At 47.7% G+C, this 16,160-nt stretch overlaps 2 protein-coding genes across 5 annotated transcripts in view; both read left to right on the top strand.

Moving 5' to 3' along the window:
• CACNB1 (calcium voltage-gated channel auxiliary subunit beta 1) overlaps nt 1–11,847 on the top strand; it is a 53,547-nt gene extending 41,700 nt beyond the window's left edge. For all 4 annotated transcript variants that reach the window (XM_063137986.1, XM_063137983.1, XM_063137984.1 and 1 more), the window contains 3 exons: nt 2,025–2,176; nt 9,939–10,034; nt 10,565–11,847. In XM_063137986.1, coding sequence (XP_062994056.1) covers nt 2,025–2,176; nt 9,939–10,034; nt 10,565–10,858 — 542 coding nt within the window. In that variant the 3' untranslated portion in view covers nt 10,859–11,847. The remainder of the gene's footprint in view (nt 1–2,024; nt 2,177–9,938; nt 10,035–10,564) is intronic.
• Nucleotides 11,848–13,436: 1,589 nt separating this feature from the next.
• LOC134406632 (voltage-dependent L-type calcium channel subunit beta-1-like) lies at nt 13,437–14,835 on the top strand. Its single transcript, XM_063138149.1, has one exon. The coding sequence runs from the start codon at nt 13,437–13,439 to the stop codon at nt 14,067–14,069; it is 633 nt and encodes a 210-aa protein (XP_062994219.1). The 3' UTR covers nt 14,070–14,835.
• Nucleotides 14,836–16,160: the final 1,325 nt, after the last annotated feature.

The following is a 16,160-nucleotide window of genomic DNA, read 5'->3' on the forward strand; positions in this document are numbered from 1 at the left end:
AATTTGTTATGGTGGCCATGAATATAATTGTGCAATTTCTTGCATGATTTCTTAGTAGATAAAAATGAGGGCACGAGGCATAATCTATTGAGGGGAATTTTACTTCGTTGTTTTTTTTTTTTTTTAATTCTTATACTTTGATATCCCATTTTTCCTCCAAGGAGGTGCCTGGTTTCCCCCCTCCCCATTTATCCTCACAGCAAACCTGCAGGGCAGGTGAGGCTTGAAAGAAAGTGACTGGCCCAAGATGGCTTCATGGCTGAAAGGGAATTTGAGTCCAGCCATAGTCAGGCACTCAACCACTCAGCTCCACTGGCTCCTCTCACACGGGGAGTGCGGTACAACAACACCCTCTCCCAAGAGCACAAGAGGTTTCTGGGTGTACTAACAGAGTCCTGCCTGATTGCCTGCCTGATCCGGGGTCCCATATGCAGAGTAGCTAGCAGGCAACCCACTCTTCAACTTCCTTGCAGTTGAAAAAGGGGAGGGGAATAGTGCACCCTTCCTTATTGTCGTGTTTGGGGCAGGGAAAAGGCAGGGGATATTCTGTGCACCAGGGGCAAGCAGAAGAAACTTGGCACCTGAGGCCAAATAGTATCCCCACCCCACCCGCCCCTCACACACCCTAACATTGATTAACCCACTGAGAAATCCTCCTGCGCGATCCCCATTGGAATGCATGGGAGCTGCACTGTTCCTGTTTGAATGAATGAATAAGACTTTATTGAATAAGTCTTCTGACCATTTCAAAAGATCACATCATCGTTAAAAACATACAGGCATTAATTTAAATTTACAATTTAAAACAATATACAGTTCCTATATGATATATTATTTAAGACTAACAGTTAATAAAACCCCTTGTGTTGCGAGATTTAATAAAATCTATTTATTAAGCCATTTTTCTAATTCTTTTTTCCTTATGCTGGCTGCCTTGAGAGCAAAAAGGGCAACCCTCTGAGTCACAAAATAATTAGAACCACGTAGGAGGAAGGACAATTTATCCTTCACTGTCCAGTTTCTCATGCTTATTAAAAACATAGATAGATAGATAGATAGATAGATAGATAGATAGACAGATAGATTTCTCTACATTTTGAATACAAACAACACTCAAGTAAATAGTGAGTTAGATCTTCAATACCAGGAATGCCACATATACATATTTATTTATTTATTACATTTTTATACTGCCCAATAGCCGAAGCTCTCTGGGCGGTTCAGAAAAATTAAAACCATAATAAAACAACCAACAGGTTAAAAGCACAAATACAAAATACAGTATAAAAAGCACAACCAGGATAAAACCACGCAGCAAAATTGATAATCTGTCTTTCGATGGGATGCCTAGAAATCTACCCTGTAGCATCATTGTATCCATCAGCTTGAGACAAAGCCGAGGAAACGCTACTCAATGGACCCGTTTCATGTTTGTTCCAGTGAGGCTTGCCCAGGGGAACTGGTGGGTCATGCCTGTGGGTCAGAACTTGGCTGCTCTTAACAGCCCTAAAGCCACCCCTTCTGGCAGCCACGTCACCTTGCCTCCTTGTAGCGCCACCTTTAAGCAAGTGTCAGTCTCTGAGTCCAGCTGGCTGTGTGCAATTCAGGAGCCAGAAGAATGATAGAAGAAGTCTACAAGCATGTCCTTTTTCAAATGCAGCATCTCCCGTAGTTGCAGACGTGCACCTGTTGTATCTTAACCTGCAGGTGAGAATGATGAATCCTGGGGGAAATGGAGGTCAGTTATTGAGTCAGTGCTACAGAAGTGAAGTCCTTCATGCTAAGCAGTTGCTTTGAGAACAGCCTTCTCCAAACCGGTACTCTCTGCAGATGTGTCAAACTACAACCCAATCCTCCCTGGCCAGCTGGCTGGGAGTTATAATCCAACATTTCTGATGGTCGTCGAGTTGGTGAATGCTGTTCTAGAACAACATGAGGGATGGGTGAATAGCCCTGCAGTTTCTTTCCATCGCTGTTCTGACCATGTCTCCCTCTTCCCTGCTGCTTGCTCTCTGCCTCGGCAGCAGAAGTACAGAGTGAGATAGAGCGTATCTTTGAGTTGGCCCGTACACTGCAGCTGGTAGCCCTGGATGCTGACACCATCAATCACCCAGCTCAATTGTCCAAGACATCATTGGCACCAATTATTGTCTATATCAAGATATCTTCCCCCAAGGTGAGCTGACTCCTCTTTTTCTCCTCCTGATTGCACTAACAATACGATCTTAGCTTTTTAACAACGCTTTTTAACACGGCTTTTTAACAAAGCCTTTGATGGTTAAACTCACTGGCACATTGTTTTAACTGCTTTTACTGCCTTTACATTATATATTGTTTTAACTTGGTTCATGGTTTAATTTGTTTTTAACTGTGCATATTTATGGTTTTATACGGTATGCTTTTATCTGTATGCCGCTCTGAGATCTTAATGATATAGGGCGGGATGTAAATGTTTTAAATAAATAAATTTAAATAAATCTTCCACCTGGGTTAAAGAAAGGCTGGCAGAGGGCCTTAGTAGGTTTCAGTGCCAAATCCCAAATTACAAAGAGCCTACGGAACTCAGCGGTGTGGTGCGGGTGAGAGCAGCACATTAGAATGTATGTCTCAGAAAACTTTCACATGCATGGATGTGAATGTCGGTAGTATAATTTGCACATATTTTTCATGAAGCCTGGCCAATGCCAAACTATAAATAGGAATACATCGGGGCTACATAGGAAGCTGCCTTATGCTGAGCCAGACCGTTAGCTCATCTAGCCTAGTGTTGTTGACGCTGACTAGCAGCACTGGCTCTCTAGGGTTTCAGGCAGGAGTTTTTCCTGCCTTACTTGTAGATGCTGGGGATCAAACTGGGGACCTTTTGCATAAAAAGCAGGTGCTTTTTCACTGAGCTATGAATCATAGAATAGTAGAGTTGAAAGGGGCCCACAAGGCCATTGAGTCCAACCCCCTACTCAATGCAGGAATCCACCTTAAAGCATACCTGGCAGATGGCTCTCCAGCTGCCTCTTGAATGCCCCAAGTGCAGGAGAGCCCACAACCTCCCTAGGTAACTGGTTCCATTGTGGTACTGCTCTAACAGCCAGGAGGTTTTTCCTGATGTCCAGCTGGAATCTGGCTTCCTGTAACTTGAGCCCATTATTCCATGTCCTGCACACTGGGATGATCAAGAAGAGATCCTGGCCCTCCTCTGTGTGACAACCTTTCAAGTATTTGAAGAGTGCTATCATGTCTCCCCTCAATCTTCTCTTCTCCAGGCTAAACATGCCCAGTTGTTTCAGTCTCTCCTCATAGGGCTTTGTTTCCAGACCTCTGATCATCCTCATTGCCCTCCTCTGAACATGCTCCAGCTTGTCTGCATCCTTCTCGAAGTGTGGCGCCCAGAACTGCACGCAATACTCAAGATGAGGCCTAACCAGTGCTGAATAGAGGGGAACCAGTTCATCGATTTGGAAGCAATACTTCTATTAATGCAGCCCAAAATAGCATTTGCTTTTTTTTGCAGCCACATCGCACTGTTGGCTCATATTCAGCTTGTGATCCTCAACAACTTCAAGATCCTTCATGTTTATAGTATCCCCCATCTTGTAACTGTGCATTTGATTTCTTTTTCCTAGGTGTAGAACTTGGCATTTATCCCTATTAAATTTCATTGTGTTGTTTTCAGCCCAGCATTCCAGCCTGTCAAGATCACTTTGAAGTTTGTTTCTGTCTTCCAGGCTATTAGCTATCCCACCCAATTTTATGTCTTCTACAAATTTGATAAGTCTTCCCTGCACCTCCTCATCCAAATCATTAACAAAAATGTTGAAGAGCACTGCGGTACCCCACTTGTTATCTCCCCCCAGTTTGAGAAGGTACCGTTGATGAGCACTCCTTGAGTCCAATAAGCACTCTTTGAGTCCGATTCTGTAGCCAACTGTGGATCCACCTAATAGTTGTTCCATTTAGCCCACTTTTAGCTAGTTTGTTAATCAGAATATCATGGGGCACTTTGTCAAAAGCTTTGCTGAAGTCAAGATATATTATGTCCACAGCATTCCCACAGTCCACAAGGAGGGTTACCTTATCAAAAAATGAGATCAGATCAGTCTGACAGGATTTGTTCTTGACAAATCCATCCTGGCTTCTAGTAATCACTGCATTGTTTTCAAGGTGCTTACAGGTTGACTTCTTTATCATCTGCTCCAGAATTTTCCCAGGGATGGATGTCAGACTGACTGGTTTGTAGTTCCCAGGTTCCTCCTTTTTGCCCTTTTTGAAGATAGGGAAAACGTTAACCCTCCTCCAGTCGTCCGGCACCTCACCCATCTTCCATGATTTCACAAAGATAATAGACAGTGGTTCTGAGAGTTCTTCCGCTAGCTCCTTCATTACTCTTGGATGCAGTTCATCGGGCCCTGGAGATTTGAACTCATTCAAAGAAATTAGGTGTTCCTTGACCATTTGTTTATCAATCTCAAACTGCAATCCTTCCCCTTCAGCTTGTACTTCACTTTTTCCAGGGGTTTCATAGACCCACTTTTGGGAGAAGACTGAGCCAAAGTGAGAACTGAGCACTTCAGCCTTTTCTTTGTCATCTGTTATCAATTTGTCATCCTAATTAAACGGTTGAACTACCATTTCTTTCCTCTTTGATTTAGTATTCACGTACATGAAGAAGGCCTTTTTATTGCTTTTAGCATCACTCGCTAGTCTCAGCTCATTCTCAGCTTTAGCCTTCTTGATGCCATTCTTGCACTTCTGTGCTACCTGTCTGTACTCTTTTGTATCCTGGCCTTCCTTCCACTTCCTATATGTGTCCTTTTTTGTTTTCAGGTCATCTCTAAGCTTTTTGTGGAGCCACATTGGTTTCCTCTGTTGTCTTCTATCTTTTCTCCTTGTTGGAATTGTTTGTAATTTTGCCTTTAAAATTTCCTTGTTTAAGTACTCCCACCCATCTTGAATTCCTTTTCTCATTAGGGCCACTTGCCATGGGACCTTACTTATCATAGTTCTGAGTTTATTAAAATCAGCTTTCCTAAAATCGAGAGTACATATATGACTACACTCAGTTTTTGCTTCCTTTAAAATGAAGAATTCAAGTATAACGTGGTCAGTTTCCCCCAGAGTTCCCATAATTGTCACTTTATCCACTAAGCCATCCCTGTTGGTCAGTATCAAGTCAAGGATAGTAAAAAAATAGCCAAAGGCAAGGGTAGAACCAAGCAATCTTCAAAAACAAATATTTGCAAAAGTTTATTTACAGTGCCAAGGTGCCGCCTATGCATTTCGAACGCAACTGCGCTCTTCCTCAGGGCTGTTATCTAAAAAACAAAGAAGGCCTTTGTATTATAATATTTACAATTAGAGGCATTTTACAAGTTTCTGTACCTTAAAAAATATATCAAATATCTAATTAAAAAAACTTTAAAAACCTTATGTATAACAAGACATACAAATTGCAATCAAAAAGGTGTAATGCATCATCATTCAGCTAATTAGAGTATATATACAAAATATACCAACCAGGAATAAATTATCTGTGTTACAATTACAAACAACAGTATTTACTTACAGCATTCGTTAAGTTGTCTACAGAAAGCTGCTAGACTAGCATGATACAGGAAGTGAGATTTATAGAGAGGGAAAAGAGACCTTGACAACTAGTTGGAAACAGATGTTTCTTATAACAATGCTGATAGTTATAAGAAACATCTGTTTCCAACTAGTTGTCAAGGTCTCTTTTCCCTCTCTATAAATCTCACTTCCTGTATCATGGTTTAAAATACAAATTTAAAACAGCAAAGTTGAAATTAAGTTGATAGACTGTTAAAATACTAAGATAATAAAAAGGTCTTCACCTGGCGTCTAAAAGAATATAATGTAGGTGCCAAGCGAACCTCCTTAAGGAGTTCATTCCATAGCCGGGGTGCCACAGCAGAGAAGGCCCTCCTCCTTGTAGCCACCTGCCTCACTTTGTTTGACTCATGGAGAAGGACCCCTGAGGATGATCTTAGGGACCGGGCACATACATACGGGAGGAGGCGTTCCTTCAGATAGCCTGGCCCCAAGCCATTTAGGGCTTTGAATGTTAGTACCAGCACTTTGAATCGGGCCCGGACTTGGACTGGCAGCCAATGAAGCTGGAAAAGGACTGGCATGATGTGGTCTCATTGGCCAGTCCCTGTTAATAAACGTGCTGCCCTGCTTTGTACCAGTTGAAGTTTCCGGACCGTTTTCAAAGGCAGCCCCATGTATAATCCATTGCAGTAATCCAGACGAGAGGTTATCAGAGCATGGATAACTGTAGCTAGGCTATCTCCATCCAGATAAGGGTGCAGTTGGTATATCCACCTAAGCTGATAAAAGGTGCTCTTTGTCACTGAGTTCACCTGCACCACAAGTGGCAGTTCTGGATACAAGAGCACCCCCAAACTACGAACTCGATCCTTTAGGGGGAGTGCAACCCCCTCCAGAACAGAGTGAACATCACCTAGCCAGACAAATGAACCACCCGCCAACAGTACCTCCATCTTGTTTGGAATGAGTCTCAGTTTGTTGGGCTGTGCTCAAGCACTGATTCAATACAGCCACTGCCTCACCTGGGTTTGATGAAAAGGAAAGGTAGAGCTGGGTGTCATCTGCATATTGATGACACTTCAACCCACATCTCCCAGCGGTTTCATGTAGATGGTGAACAGCATAGGGGATAAAATAGAGCCTTGTGGAACCCCATGGCCTAGATGCCACGGCACAGAGCAATAATCCCCCAGCACCACCTTCTGGAATCAGCCACCCAAGTAGGAGCAGAACCACTGCAACGCAGTGCCTCCAACTCCCAGCCCAGACAACCTATCCAGAAGGATACCATGGTCGATGGTAGCGAAAGCTGCTGAGAGGTCCAGGAGAACCCACAGGGTTGCACTCCCCCTCTCCCTCTCCCAGCAAAGGTCATCCCACAGGGCGACCAAGGCAGTTTCTGTTCCCAAACCAGGCCTGAAGCCCAATTGAAATGGATCTAGATAATAATTATTATTTATTTATATAGCACCATCAATGTACATGGTGCTGTACAGAGTAAAACAGTAAATAGCAAGACCCTGCTGCATATAATCCATTTCATTCAAGAGTGCCTGGAGTTGCCCTGTAACCACCCACTCAAGCACCTTGCCCAGGAAAGGGATGTTAGCCTATAATTATTAACATCCTCCAGGTCCAGGTTAAACTTTTTCAGGAGTTGTCTGATTACCGCTTCTTTTAAAGAGGCTGGCACCACTCCCTCTCTCAGGGAGGAATTTTCAACCTCCTGGACCCAGCTGGCAATCCCCTCCTTATTTGATGTAATGAGCCATGAAGGCCAAGGGTCAAGCACATAGGTGGTCCACCAGACTTGGCCAAGCACCTTGTCCACTTCCTCGGGCCCCAATAACTGAAGCTCATCCAATAAAACTGGGCTGGATGGTGTTCTGAATGCCTCTTCAAAGTGCCATGCAAACTCATTGCAGCATGCAACCGAGGGTTCCACCATCTCTTGCCCTGGCCCAGAGTGTAACAGGTCACAAACCACCCGGAAAAGCTCCTCTGGATGACACTGAGAAGATGCAATGCGGGTGGAAAAGAACTGTCTCTCTGCCACCCTCACTGTAGGCTCAATAGTGAGTTCTAGCCCGTGTTCGATCAGACTCAGCCCAAGTTTTCCTCTACCTGTATTTTAGCTGTCACCCCTCCTGCTTCATTGCCCTCAGCTCAGGTGTATACCTAGGCGCTGGCTGGTCTCTGCTCAGAGTAAGAGGGTGCTTGGGCATGATTGCGTCAACTGCCCGAGTAATTTCTGCATTCCACAGAGCAACCTGGGCTTCGACAGGAGCACCAGCCATACCAGCAGGAAATTCCCCCAGGGACCTCTGGAATCCATTGGAGTCCATTAGCCTCCAGGGGTGGACCATTTTAATAGCCCCCCCACCCTTGCAGAGGGGAAAGGCTGCCGGGAGTCTAAATCTCAATAGAAAGTGATCTGACTATGACAAGGGAGTAGAAGTTAATTCCCCCACTTTCAGATCGCCATCCTCCTGCCCAGCTGAGAAAACCAAATCAAGTGTGTGTTCTTTCGCATGCGTTGGGCCAATGACATTTTGAGACAACTCCATGGTTGTCATGGCGGCCATGAAGTCCTGAGCCTCCCCGGATGCAGAAGCCTAAGCATGGAAGTTGCGGTCCCCCAAAACCATCATCCTGGGGGTTCTCAACACCAGATCCGAGACAACCTCTATCAGTTCAGGCAGGGAGACTGTTGGGCAGTGGGGTGGGCAGTACACCTGCAGAAGCCCTAATCTGTCTCGAGTACCCAACACAAAGTAGAGACACTCAAGACCAGCACTCAAATGAACAGGAAACCTAGCGAGGGAGGTCGTATTTCTATAGACCACGGCAACCGCCCCCCCCCCCCCCGTCCCTTGAGTCTGTGCTGGTGCTGCACCGAGTACCCAGGAGGGCAGAGCTGGGTGAGAATAACCACTCCCAGTTCACCCACCCAGGTCTCAGTGATATATACCAGGTCCACCCCTGATTCATGCAGAACAAGATCATGGATGACGGAGATTTTATTTTGGACTGACCTGGCTTTCAGCACAAGCACCACCAAACCTGAGGGCAAGCTGGTAAGGCCGCTAGGAGCCATCTGGTTGGGGGAAGAACCAGAAGAAGGGATAGCTGTAAGAAATCTAACCCCTCTTCTCATCTCACCCATTGTTCCCCCATCGCCATACCTCCCCTACCTGTGGCCAGAGTTATGTGGGCACCCCCTTGCCCCTCTGAGCTCCCCAGGCACAAATGTAAAAAGTACAATTTATAAAATAAGATAAAATAGTATAAAATGGTGCAAATTGCTGCTGGTTGCTGTGTTGAGCTGGTTGAAGATATCCATAGGACAGGTCTCTTGTGTGCTCCTCAGTACGACTCAGTGTAATTAATTACCTGTAGGAGGAGAGGAGCAGCTGGTCAGCAGATGTTAATGTCTGTCAGGTGATGGGGGCGGGTAGCAGCAGCAGAAAGCAGGCGGCAATGATGGATTCCTCCCCAGCCCCAACACACTCCAACTGTGGTTGTAATTTCCTCCCCTTATAATTGAATGTTTTGGCTGGAAGGTGATGGAGAAGAGATGAGTAAGCCGTGGGAGACACTGGTCATGGGAAAAGAATGGTGGACTGTATAGGATTGTGTACGAAGACCAAAGGTCCTGATCCCCAGAAGCTCCACACATATCTCTACAGACTTCCCAGTTTTTCGCAGATGCTATGTATGCATTCTCATGCTCTCCCTGTCCTTAAACTTGCTCTTACTTTGAAATGGAGGTTAAAATTGTGGTCACAACAAGGTAGAATCAAAAGTCTCAGAGTTAACATGACATCTCACAGAACATCATGAATTCAGAGGTCTCTGTGACTAGCTCCTTCCATTCCGAATTAGTAGTATACAAGTAACAGGATACACAGTATTCAAGTATTAGCCCATCTAGCCCAGTACTATCAGCTCTGGCTGGCAGTGGCTCCCCAAGAGCTCAGGCAGGGAGTGTTTTTTCTCAGCATGACATCATTTTAACTCCTGATGCCAGGGGTGGAATAGAGGATCTTACACAAGCAAAACGTGCCCTCTATGTACCATTTCACCACTATCCCTAGAGAACCCCTGCAATGTGAAATGTTTGCTGGTCCTTTGGTTGTTTGCTCAGAAGCGAGCCCCCCTTTGTTCAAGAGGATGTGCTTCCATGTAAGTGTGCACAGGATTGCACCCGTAGAACTCCTCTTGTGTGGCTTCTCCCTTGCTGAGTTAGCGGCAGAGGGGTGAAGGAGAGGGAACAGGAGCAATATGGTCCTCCATTTTAGTCTCTTTTCTTCCTGTTTCCAGCCTACCTTTTGGACCCTGACATCTCTTTCCCCCATTTCTTTCCCCAACAGGTGCTGCAGAGATTGGTGAAATCTAGAGGCAAATCCCAGGCCAAGCACTTGAATGTACAGATGGTGGCATCAGACAAACTGGCGCAATGCCCTCCAGTGAGTGGCACAGCTTCTTGATTCCTGGGTACCTTTGCCCTATTCCTTCCCTCCCTCCCTGGTGTCTGCTCCCGTTCCTGCTCCACTGACAGTCATGTTCAGGCCTTGTTGTGGTATTCTTCCCACCATTATCATCACACTGCCCTGCCCTCACGACCAACCGTGATGCCAGTCTGCTTCCTTCCAGATGACTTGTTCCCACTCCTGTGCCCAGATTCCCCTGCCTACCTGGCACCCGGAAATGTCCTCTTTCAGGCCTTCCCTTTTATCACCCACCTCGGGCAATGCAGAATGGCTCTGCTACGATAATCATTCTTCCCTTACTCGGAGGGTATGCCCAGCAGAGCATTGTGAGAGTTTTCATTTGATGTAAAGCAGCTGTAATACCAGCTCACTGGCATCTTTCCTTGGAACCTGTCCAACCTCCCACTTTCCGTACCTCCATCCTTTGCACCCGACCCCTATTTTTCTTCTCTCCCTTACCCTCATGGGGCCAAGTCCTTCCCATTCTTCCATCTCTCTTCCTGCAGGAGATGTTTGACATCATCCTAGATGAAAACCAGTTGGAAGATGCCTGTGAGCACCTGTCTGAGTACCTGGAAGCCTATTGGAAGGCCACGCATCCTCCCAGCAGCAACCCACCCAATCCCCTGCTGACCCGCACCATGGCAACAGCTGCCCTGGCTGCTAGCCCCGCCCCAGTCTCCAACCTCCAGGTACAAGTGCTGACCTCACTCAAGCGCAACCTGGGGTTCTGGGGCGGGAGGGGCAGCCTGGACCAGGGGCTGAGTGGAGCCGTCCGGGTGGAGGAGCATGAGTTGTAGCTTTCCGAAAAACCCAAGATGCTGCTCCAGGAAGGAGAAATGAGCACAGGGAAGCTCAGTTGATGAGGCTTCTCCACACCCACAAAGGACTTGTTGGTGCTGCTGTTCAGTAAACGTGATCTTTCTCTTCTCCCTCCTTACACTTCAATGAGGAACTGCCCAGCTAAAGTCTCCCCCACCCTACCTCTCTCAAACCCATACTGATTTTGATGAAAGGATGAGCTCACCACATCGCCCATACGTCTCTCGTCCCACGGCCTTTGTCTTTCCAGCAATGCTTCCTGGGACATGAGAGAAGCCTCTACTTATGAATGGTGGGTCCATATCTTAGGGCAGGTATTGTGGGCGGTTTCAGACAGGCGTGACATGGCCTCATGAGTTCCATCAGGAGCAACAACTTTCCTCCATCTCTTCATGGAGACCCACAGAAACCAGCCAGCTTCCCTGCAAGTATGTCTATGTGAATATAGCGGCTGGTTCACTGTGTCGCAGAGAAGGCCGTGAGTAGTCATTTTGCTCTGGGCCTGGTACCTATTTTCCATTCTCTTACACAGGATGAATTTAGGCAACTGCTTCCCACCTCAGCCTCCAACAGGCAGTGGTGTCCTGTCAATAAATGGCAGGAATTCAGTGGACCTTGGTTATCTACAGGGGTCTGGAAGGGCTTTGTGGCCCACATTCTGGATAGTGTGCCAACATGCCTTGCTTGCAGCAAAGCCTGTCCTTTGTTGGGACCTCATCAAGACAACAACTAGCTCCTCAACTCTCAGGTTCCTTCCAGAGGGTGGGTTTTGTTTTTTATCATGCCATTACCCTGCCTCAGTCTCTGAATTCTATGGGAGAGTCTAGACAAATGTCATCTTCCACTTGGAACCTTCCCCTGTTTTCCCGCCACTTCTTCCGTCTTTTTTCTTACCACAAAAAAAATGCGGAGTAGAAAAAGACGAAATCGCGCTACAATGCCTTCTAGTTCTTAGCACTAGGAGTCCTCTGTCCGGAAGCACCCTCAGTGCCAAAGTCAACACTTAACTGGCAAAATAATCTTGCCAGAATTGACTCTGCGGTGCTCCACAACCTATTACTTTTGCTGTGCCTCTCAACTTTGCTGATGCGCTTCCGTTGAAGCCCAAAGGCTAGGCAAATTCACAGACTGAGGAACGATGCCCGTCAAATCCAACTCTCCTTTGAACTTAAAGCAGGAGTTTGCACAGAGCAGACATACACTTATTATTGCCGAATCCACTTGTTCAAACACAGATTTGGACATGCTCCAAATGCATGTTTGGGTCTGTGGGAGAGAGAACCATGGGTGTGTTGTGCGTTTTTTAAAGAAAAGTGCAGACTCTGAAGCGGACGTAGGTAACGCCAAGCTTCACACCTCCATCCCTGGCTCCCGGTGCTGTTTTATTGCCTGACATGATAAGAGGCTGTGGACCTGGGGTGGCTGATGATTCCAGTTTCCCATACCAACGATGCCACGTGGCAACATGTCCAGAACCCAGGTGGACGGAGTGCATTCTGTTTGCTGCTAACCATGCCGTGATGTCTAACTAATGGGTTCTCAAACAGTGGTGAGCCTCTGTGGTGTCGCAAGCAGTTACAAAGGGAAGGTTTCATTTCTCGACAACATCCTTCCCTCAGTGTGTTTATCTCAACTGTGCCAGCTGCCAAATGCCACCCAAATTGTGAGGGGGGGGTGCTGAGGGGTCACTTGAGATGTGGGCTACCACCTCTGAAGCCATGTCCTATTGCGGGGCTGGGCAACCTTTCCTTAGTTGAGGGTGGCTGCATTCCTGTGTGGATGATCTGTTTGGGGGCGGCACGTCCTCTCCCTTCCTGCCCAGTGGGCGGCCTGGGAAGGGGCAGGTGGAGCTTGCCAGAAGTCTAAACTAATTGCACACGGGGGGGGGGGGTGATTTTGAAATTAGGCTGAGGGCTGCAGGTTCCCACTGTCGTTCTGTCACGTGATGATTGGCTGTACTGGATAAGGCTGATGGGAGTTGGAGTCCAACAACATCTGGAGGGGCACAGGTCCCCCACCCCTGTTTCTCTGCATGCATTGCATTTTGTACCACACATGCAAAGCCTTGCCCAAGGAGCCATTGCTTTTTTTTCTTATCTTACGACGTGGCAGAGCACCGCCCTGAGGACATCTGTCTGAAGCTGCCAGCCCCCTTGCAACATCATATATATTCTACGTTGCACCTGTCTTTGGGTTCTTCAAATGGCTTTTTACTGCTTAACTCCCAAGACACAAAAGAGGAAACACTGTCCAGAAACTAATTGTAGAGGGGTAGCCATGATAGTCTGCAGCAAAAACAACCAAGTCCCATAGTGTCTTAAAAACTATCATGTTTATTGTGGCATAAGCTTTTGTGGACTACAATCCACTTCATGCATCTAATGAAGTAGGCTGTAGCCCACAAAAGCTTATGCCATAATTCGTTTTTGTTCCTTCTTTGTCCCGTCTTCGCAGGGCAGGTGGGCGGGGTATGTGTGTTGTGTGGAAATTGGGCAATTGTTTTCTTAAACTTAGGGAGGTTTACCACGCCAGAGTTTGAGAACCCCTTTGTCTAACATGTTCTGCTTTGGGCCGTTGTTGCTGCTGTGCTGTGACCGCACTAACCCTCGTGTTATCTTTTTTCTTCCTCCTTGTGCATGGTGTGTGGTGAATGCATTTTTCAATCAGGGACCCTACTTGGTGCACGGCGAGGAGCCTCATGACGCTGAGCACGCCGGCCTGCACGACTATGCAGGGCAGCCAGCTGGGCGTGGCCATATCCGCTCCCTACAACCTCCCTCACACTTTGCTGCCCGTGGCCTTTCCCGCCAGGATACCTTTGATGCGGAGATGCAGGGCAGCCGTGATTCCGCTTACACCGATCCAGTGGATTCCTGCATGGACATGGAGACCGATCCCTATGAGGAACCGGAGCCCCGTCGCCCGCAATGCCTGGGCCACCGCCACCCCCAGTGCCAGGGCTCCTGGGAGGCTGAAGAGCCGGAGCCTCATCGCACCCAAGGCCGGGCCCACCGCCGTCCCCAGAGCCAGGGCTCCTGGGAGGCTGAGGAGCCTGACCGACAAAACCACAACCGGCCTCTACGTGGGCGTGGCAAGGGGCGGGAGCGCTACTGCCAGAATGATGAGGAAGCCCTGGGCCACAACCACAACGATGTGGAGGCCTGGGGGCATGATGCCTATATCCGCTAAGGCCCTGAGGGGCAGGGCTTTTATCCACTGAGGGAGAGGCCTCTTCCCACTCAGGCCCTTGGGGACAGACGCTGTCTTCAGTCGTGGGGCACCTGGGGGTAGATGCAATCTGCAAGAGGATTGACTGTCACCCCACAAGGTGGTTGTTTGTGGGCGTAGCATTTCCATCTCCAACGCTACACCATCTCCGGCTAGGCCTGTCCGTGAACTCCCCAACCCACCATTCTTGTTTGGGGACACCTTCCATCCCCCTCAGCCTTGCCATTTGTGCCAACAACCTCTCTGAGCACTCTTGTCCTGCCAGCCAGCACTGCCTGGGCTTTTCCCACAAGGTCATGAATAATCACATATACCTTAAACTCCTCTTCCCACTCTGGGGAGTGGGGGTGGGTGGGATTCCCCTGTGGACCTGGAGAGGGAGAGGGCCAGTCTCCATCGGTGCCTAGGATCACCCCAAACACTCGGGTAACAGCTGTGGTGGACAGCGGACCATGTACTGCTCCTCCTCAGATCCTGCCTGCCTGCCTGAGCCCCAGTCCAAGGCCAAACAGCTCCTAGAGTAATATGCCCCCCTCCCCTCTATAAGTTTATGCTGTCATAGATTGCTTCCTTAGCCTGTCTCATGGTGCTGTTCCAGCCCAGCCAGTGGGGGAGGGGGCAAACGCCAGCTCCCAGTTTTCTGTCACAGGATCTGCTCATTGCATGATCCGCTCCAGTGCCTACAAAAGAAGTCCAGCCCTAACCACCTTAACCCCTTCAGCCCTACTCATCCTCCAGTGCCTCAGCTCACAACCCTTCTGGCTGTGTTGCACCTGCTGGACAGATCTTGGGCCTCCCTGTGGAGTGTGTGCATGGGTGTCCTGTGTGCCATGCCTGGCAGTGAGGAAGGTTTTGGAATGTCTCTCCCTCAGATGTGCCTGTCATGCTGTTTTGCTCTTAATACTGATACTGAAAACCTATTTCCAGCATGTGTGATAGCTTGGCCTGGGGTGTCGGGCAGATGAAAGGCAGGAAGGCACTCCCACCATTCTGAAATTGTAGAGAGGCACATCCTTTCAGACTCAAAATGGCTTCCTGCTACCTTAGCTGCAAGAGGTGCCTTCTGTTACAGTAGGAAGCTTGAATGATGGTCCATCCAACAGTTGCCTCCTCCTTTCTGGGGATTTCCCTTTCCAGTAAGTCTTGGGAAATCTTTGTCTTGTGAAGTAAGGTGGTTTTGATTATGTGTGGAGGTGAGCCAGGCAGCTACCACTGGTATGCCTGAAGAAATACAGGGCTCCAGTGGGAAGAAATGGAAGGGGAGGTGGGTTGGGTGGGCGGGCCATGTAGCTGTTACCTGCAGTTCTTGATCTGCTCCCACTGGGCCTGCAGGGGCTATCGATGGACTTCAAGCTTGAGCATTTTTTCACACTATAAACCATAATGGAAAAGTAATAGCCGTTTGCTCCTACAAATGTCAGCAGTACCCCTGGTAGGTTCCGCCTTACCTACACCCTCTGTTTGGGCCCCACTCTTGTGCCAAAACCTGCCTCCTGCCTTTAGTCCCAAAGACCTCCCTTTTAAAGAATTGTCTATTATCAAAGTATGTCACAGTGGAACAGAATGTAACTGAATTCTGGATATCACACACCTCTGGAGTTTAACACCTCCCCGCCCAAACATTTGAACCTGGTAATCATGCTCCACCTTCTTCTAAGGGGAGTTAGGGTTGGGTGTGTGTTTAGTGATGTTCATTTTCTTTGTTGCATAGGCCCCGACCAGGGTCTCTGTGACTAACTCCATCGTCCGTTCATCCATCCCTGCCCTATTGTGTATAGCTTCCATACCAGATGCCTCAATCTCCACTAAAACAGCACTGCTGTCCTTAGCATGAATGTAAAATTCTTCAAGAGATAAAGAAACTGAAAACTTGAGTGTCAGGTGGTGGTGGGGGAACCAGTTTAAATAGTGAAACATGGCCTTCGATCAGCCCCTCAAGCCTTAGGATATAACATTTTTTCTAATAAAGCTGTAGGGAGCGTGGCATATTCAGGCTAAGGTGGGAGAAAGGAGGTTGATCCAGCATGTAACCTAATCTACGTATACATCATA

The sequence above is a fragment of the Elgaria multicarinata genome, chromosome 11 (genome assembly GCF_023053635.1).
Source record: "Elgaria multicarinata webbii isolate HBS135686 ecotype San Diego chromosome 11, rElgMul1.1.pri, whole genome shotgun sequence".
Classification (NCBI taxonomy): Eukaryota; Metazoa; Chordata; class Lepidosauria; order Squamata; family Anguidae; genus Elgaria; species Elgaria multicarinata.

What these genes read in the sequence shown, in the direction of transcription:
- LOC134406632 (XM_063138149.1), top strand. Translation starts at nt 13,437, where the DNA reads ATGTTCTGCTTTGGGCCGTTGTTGCTGCTGTGCTGTGACCGCACTAAC.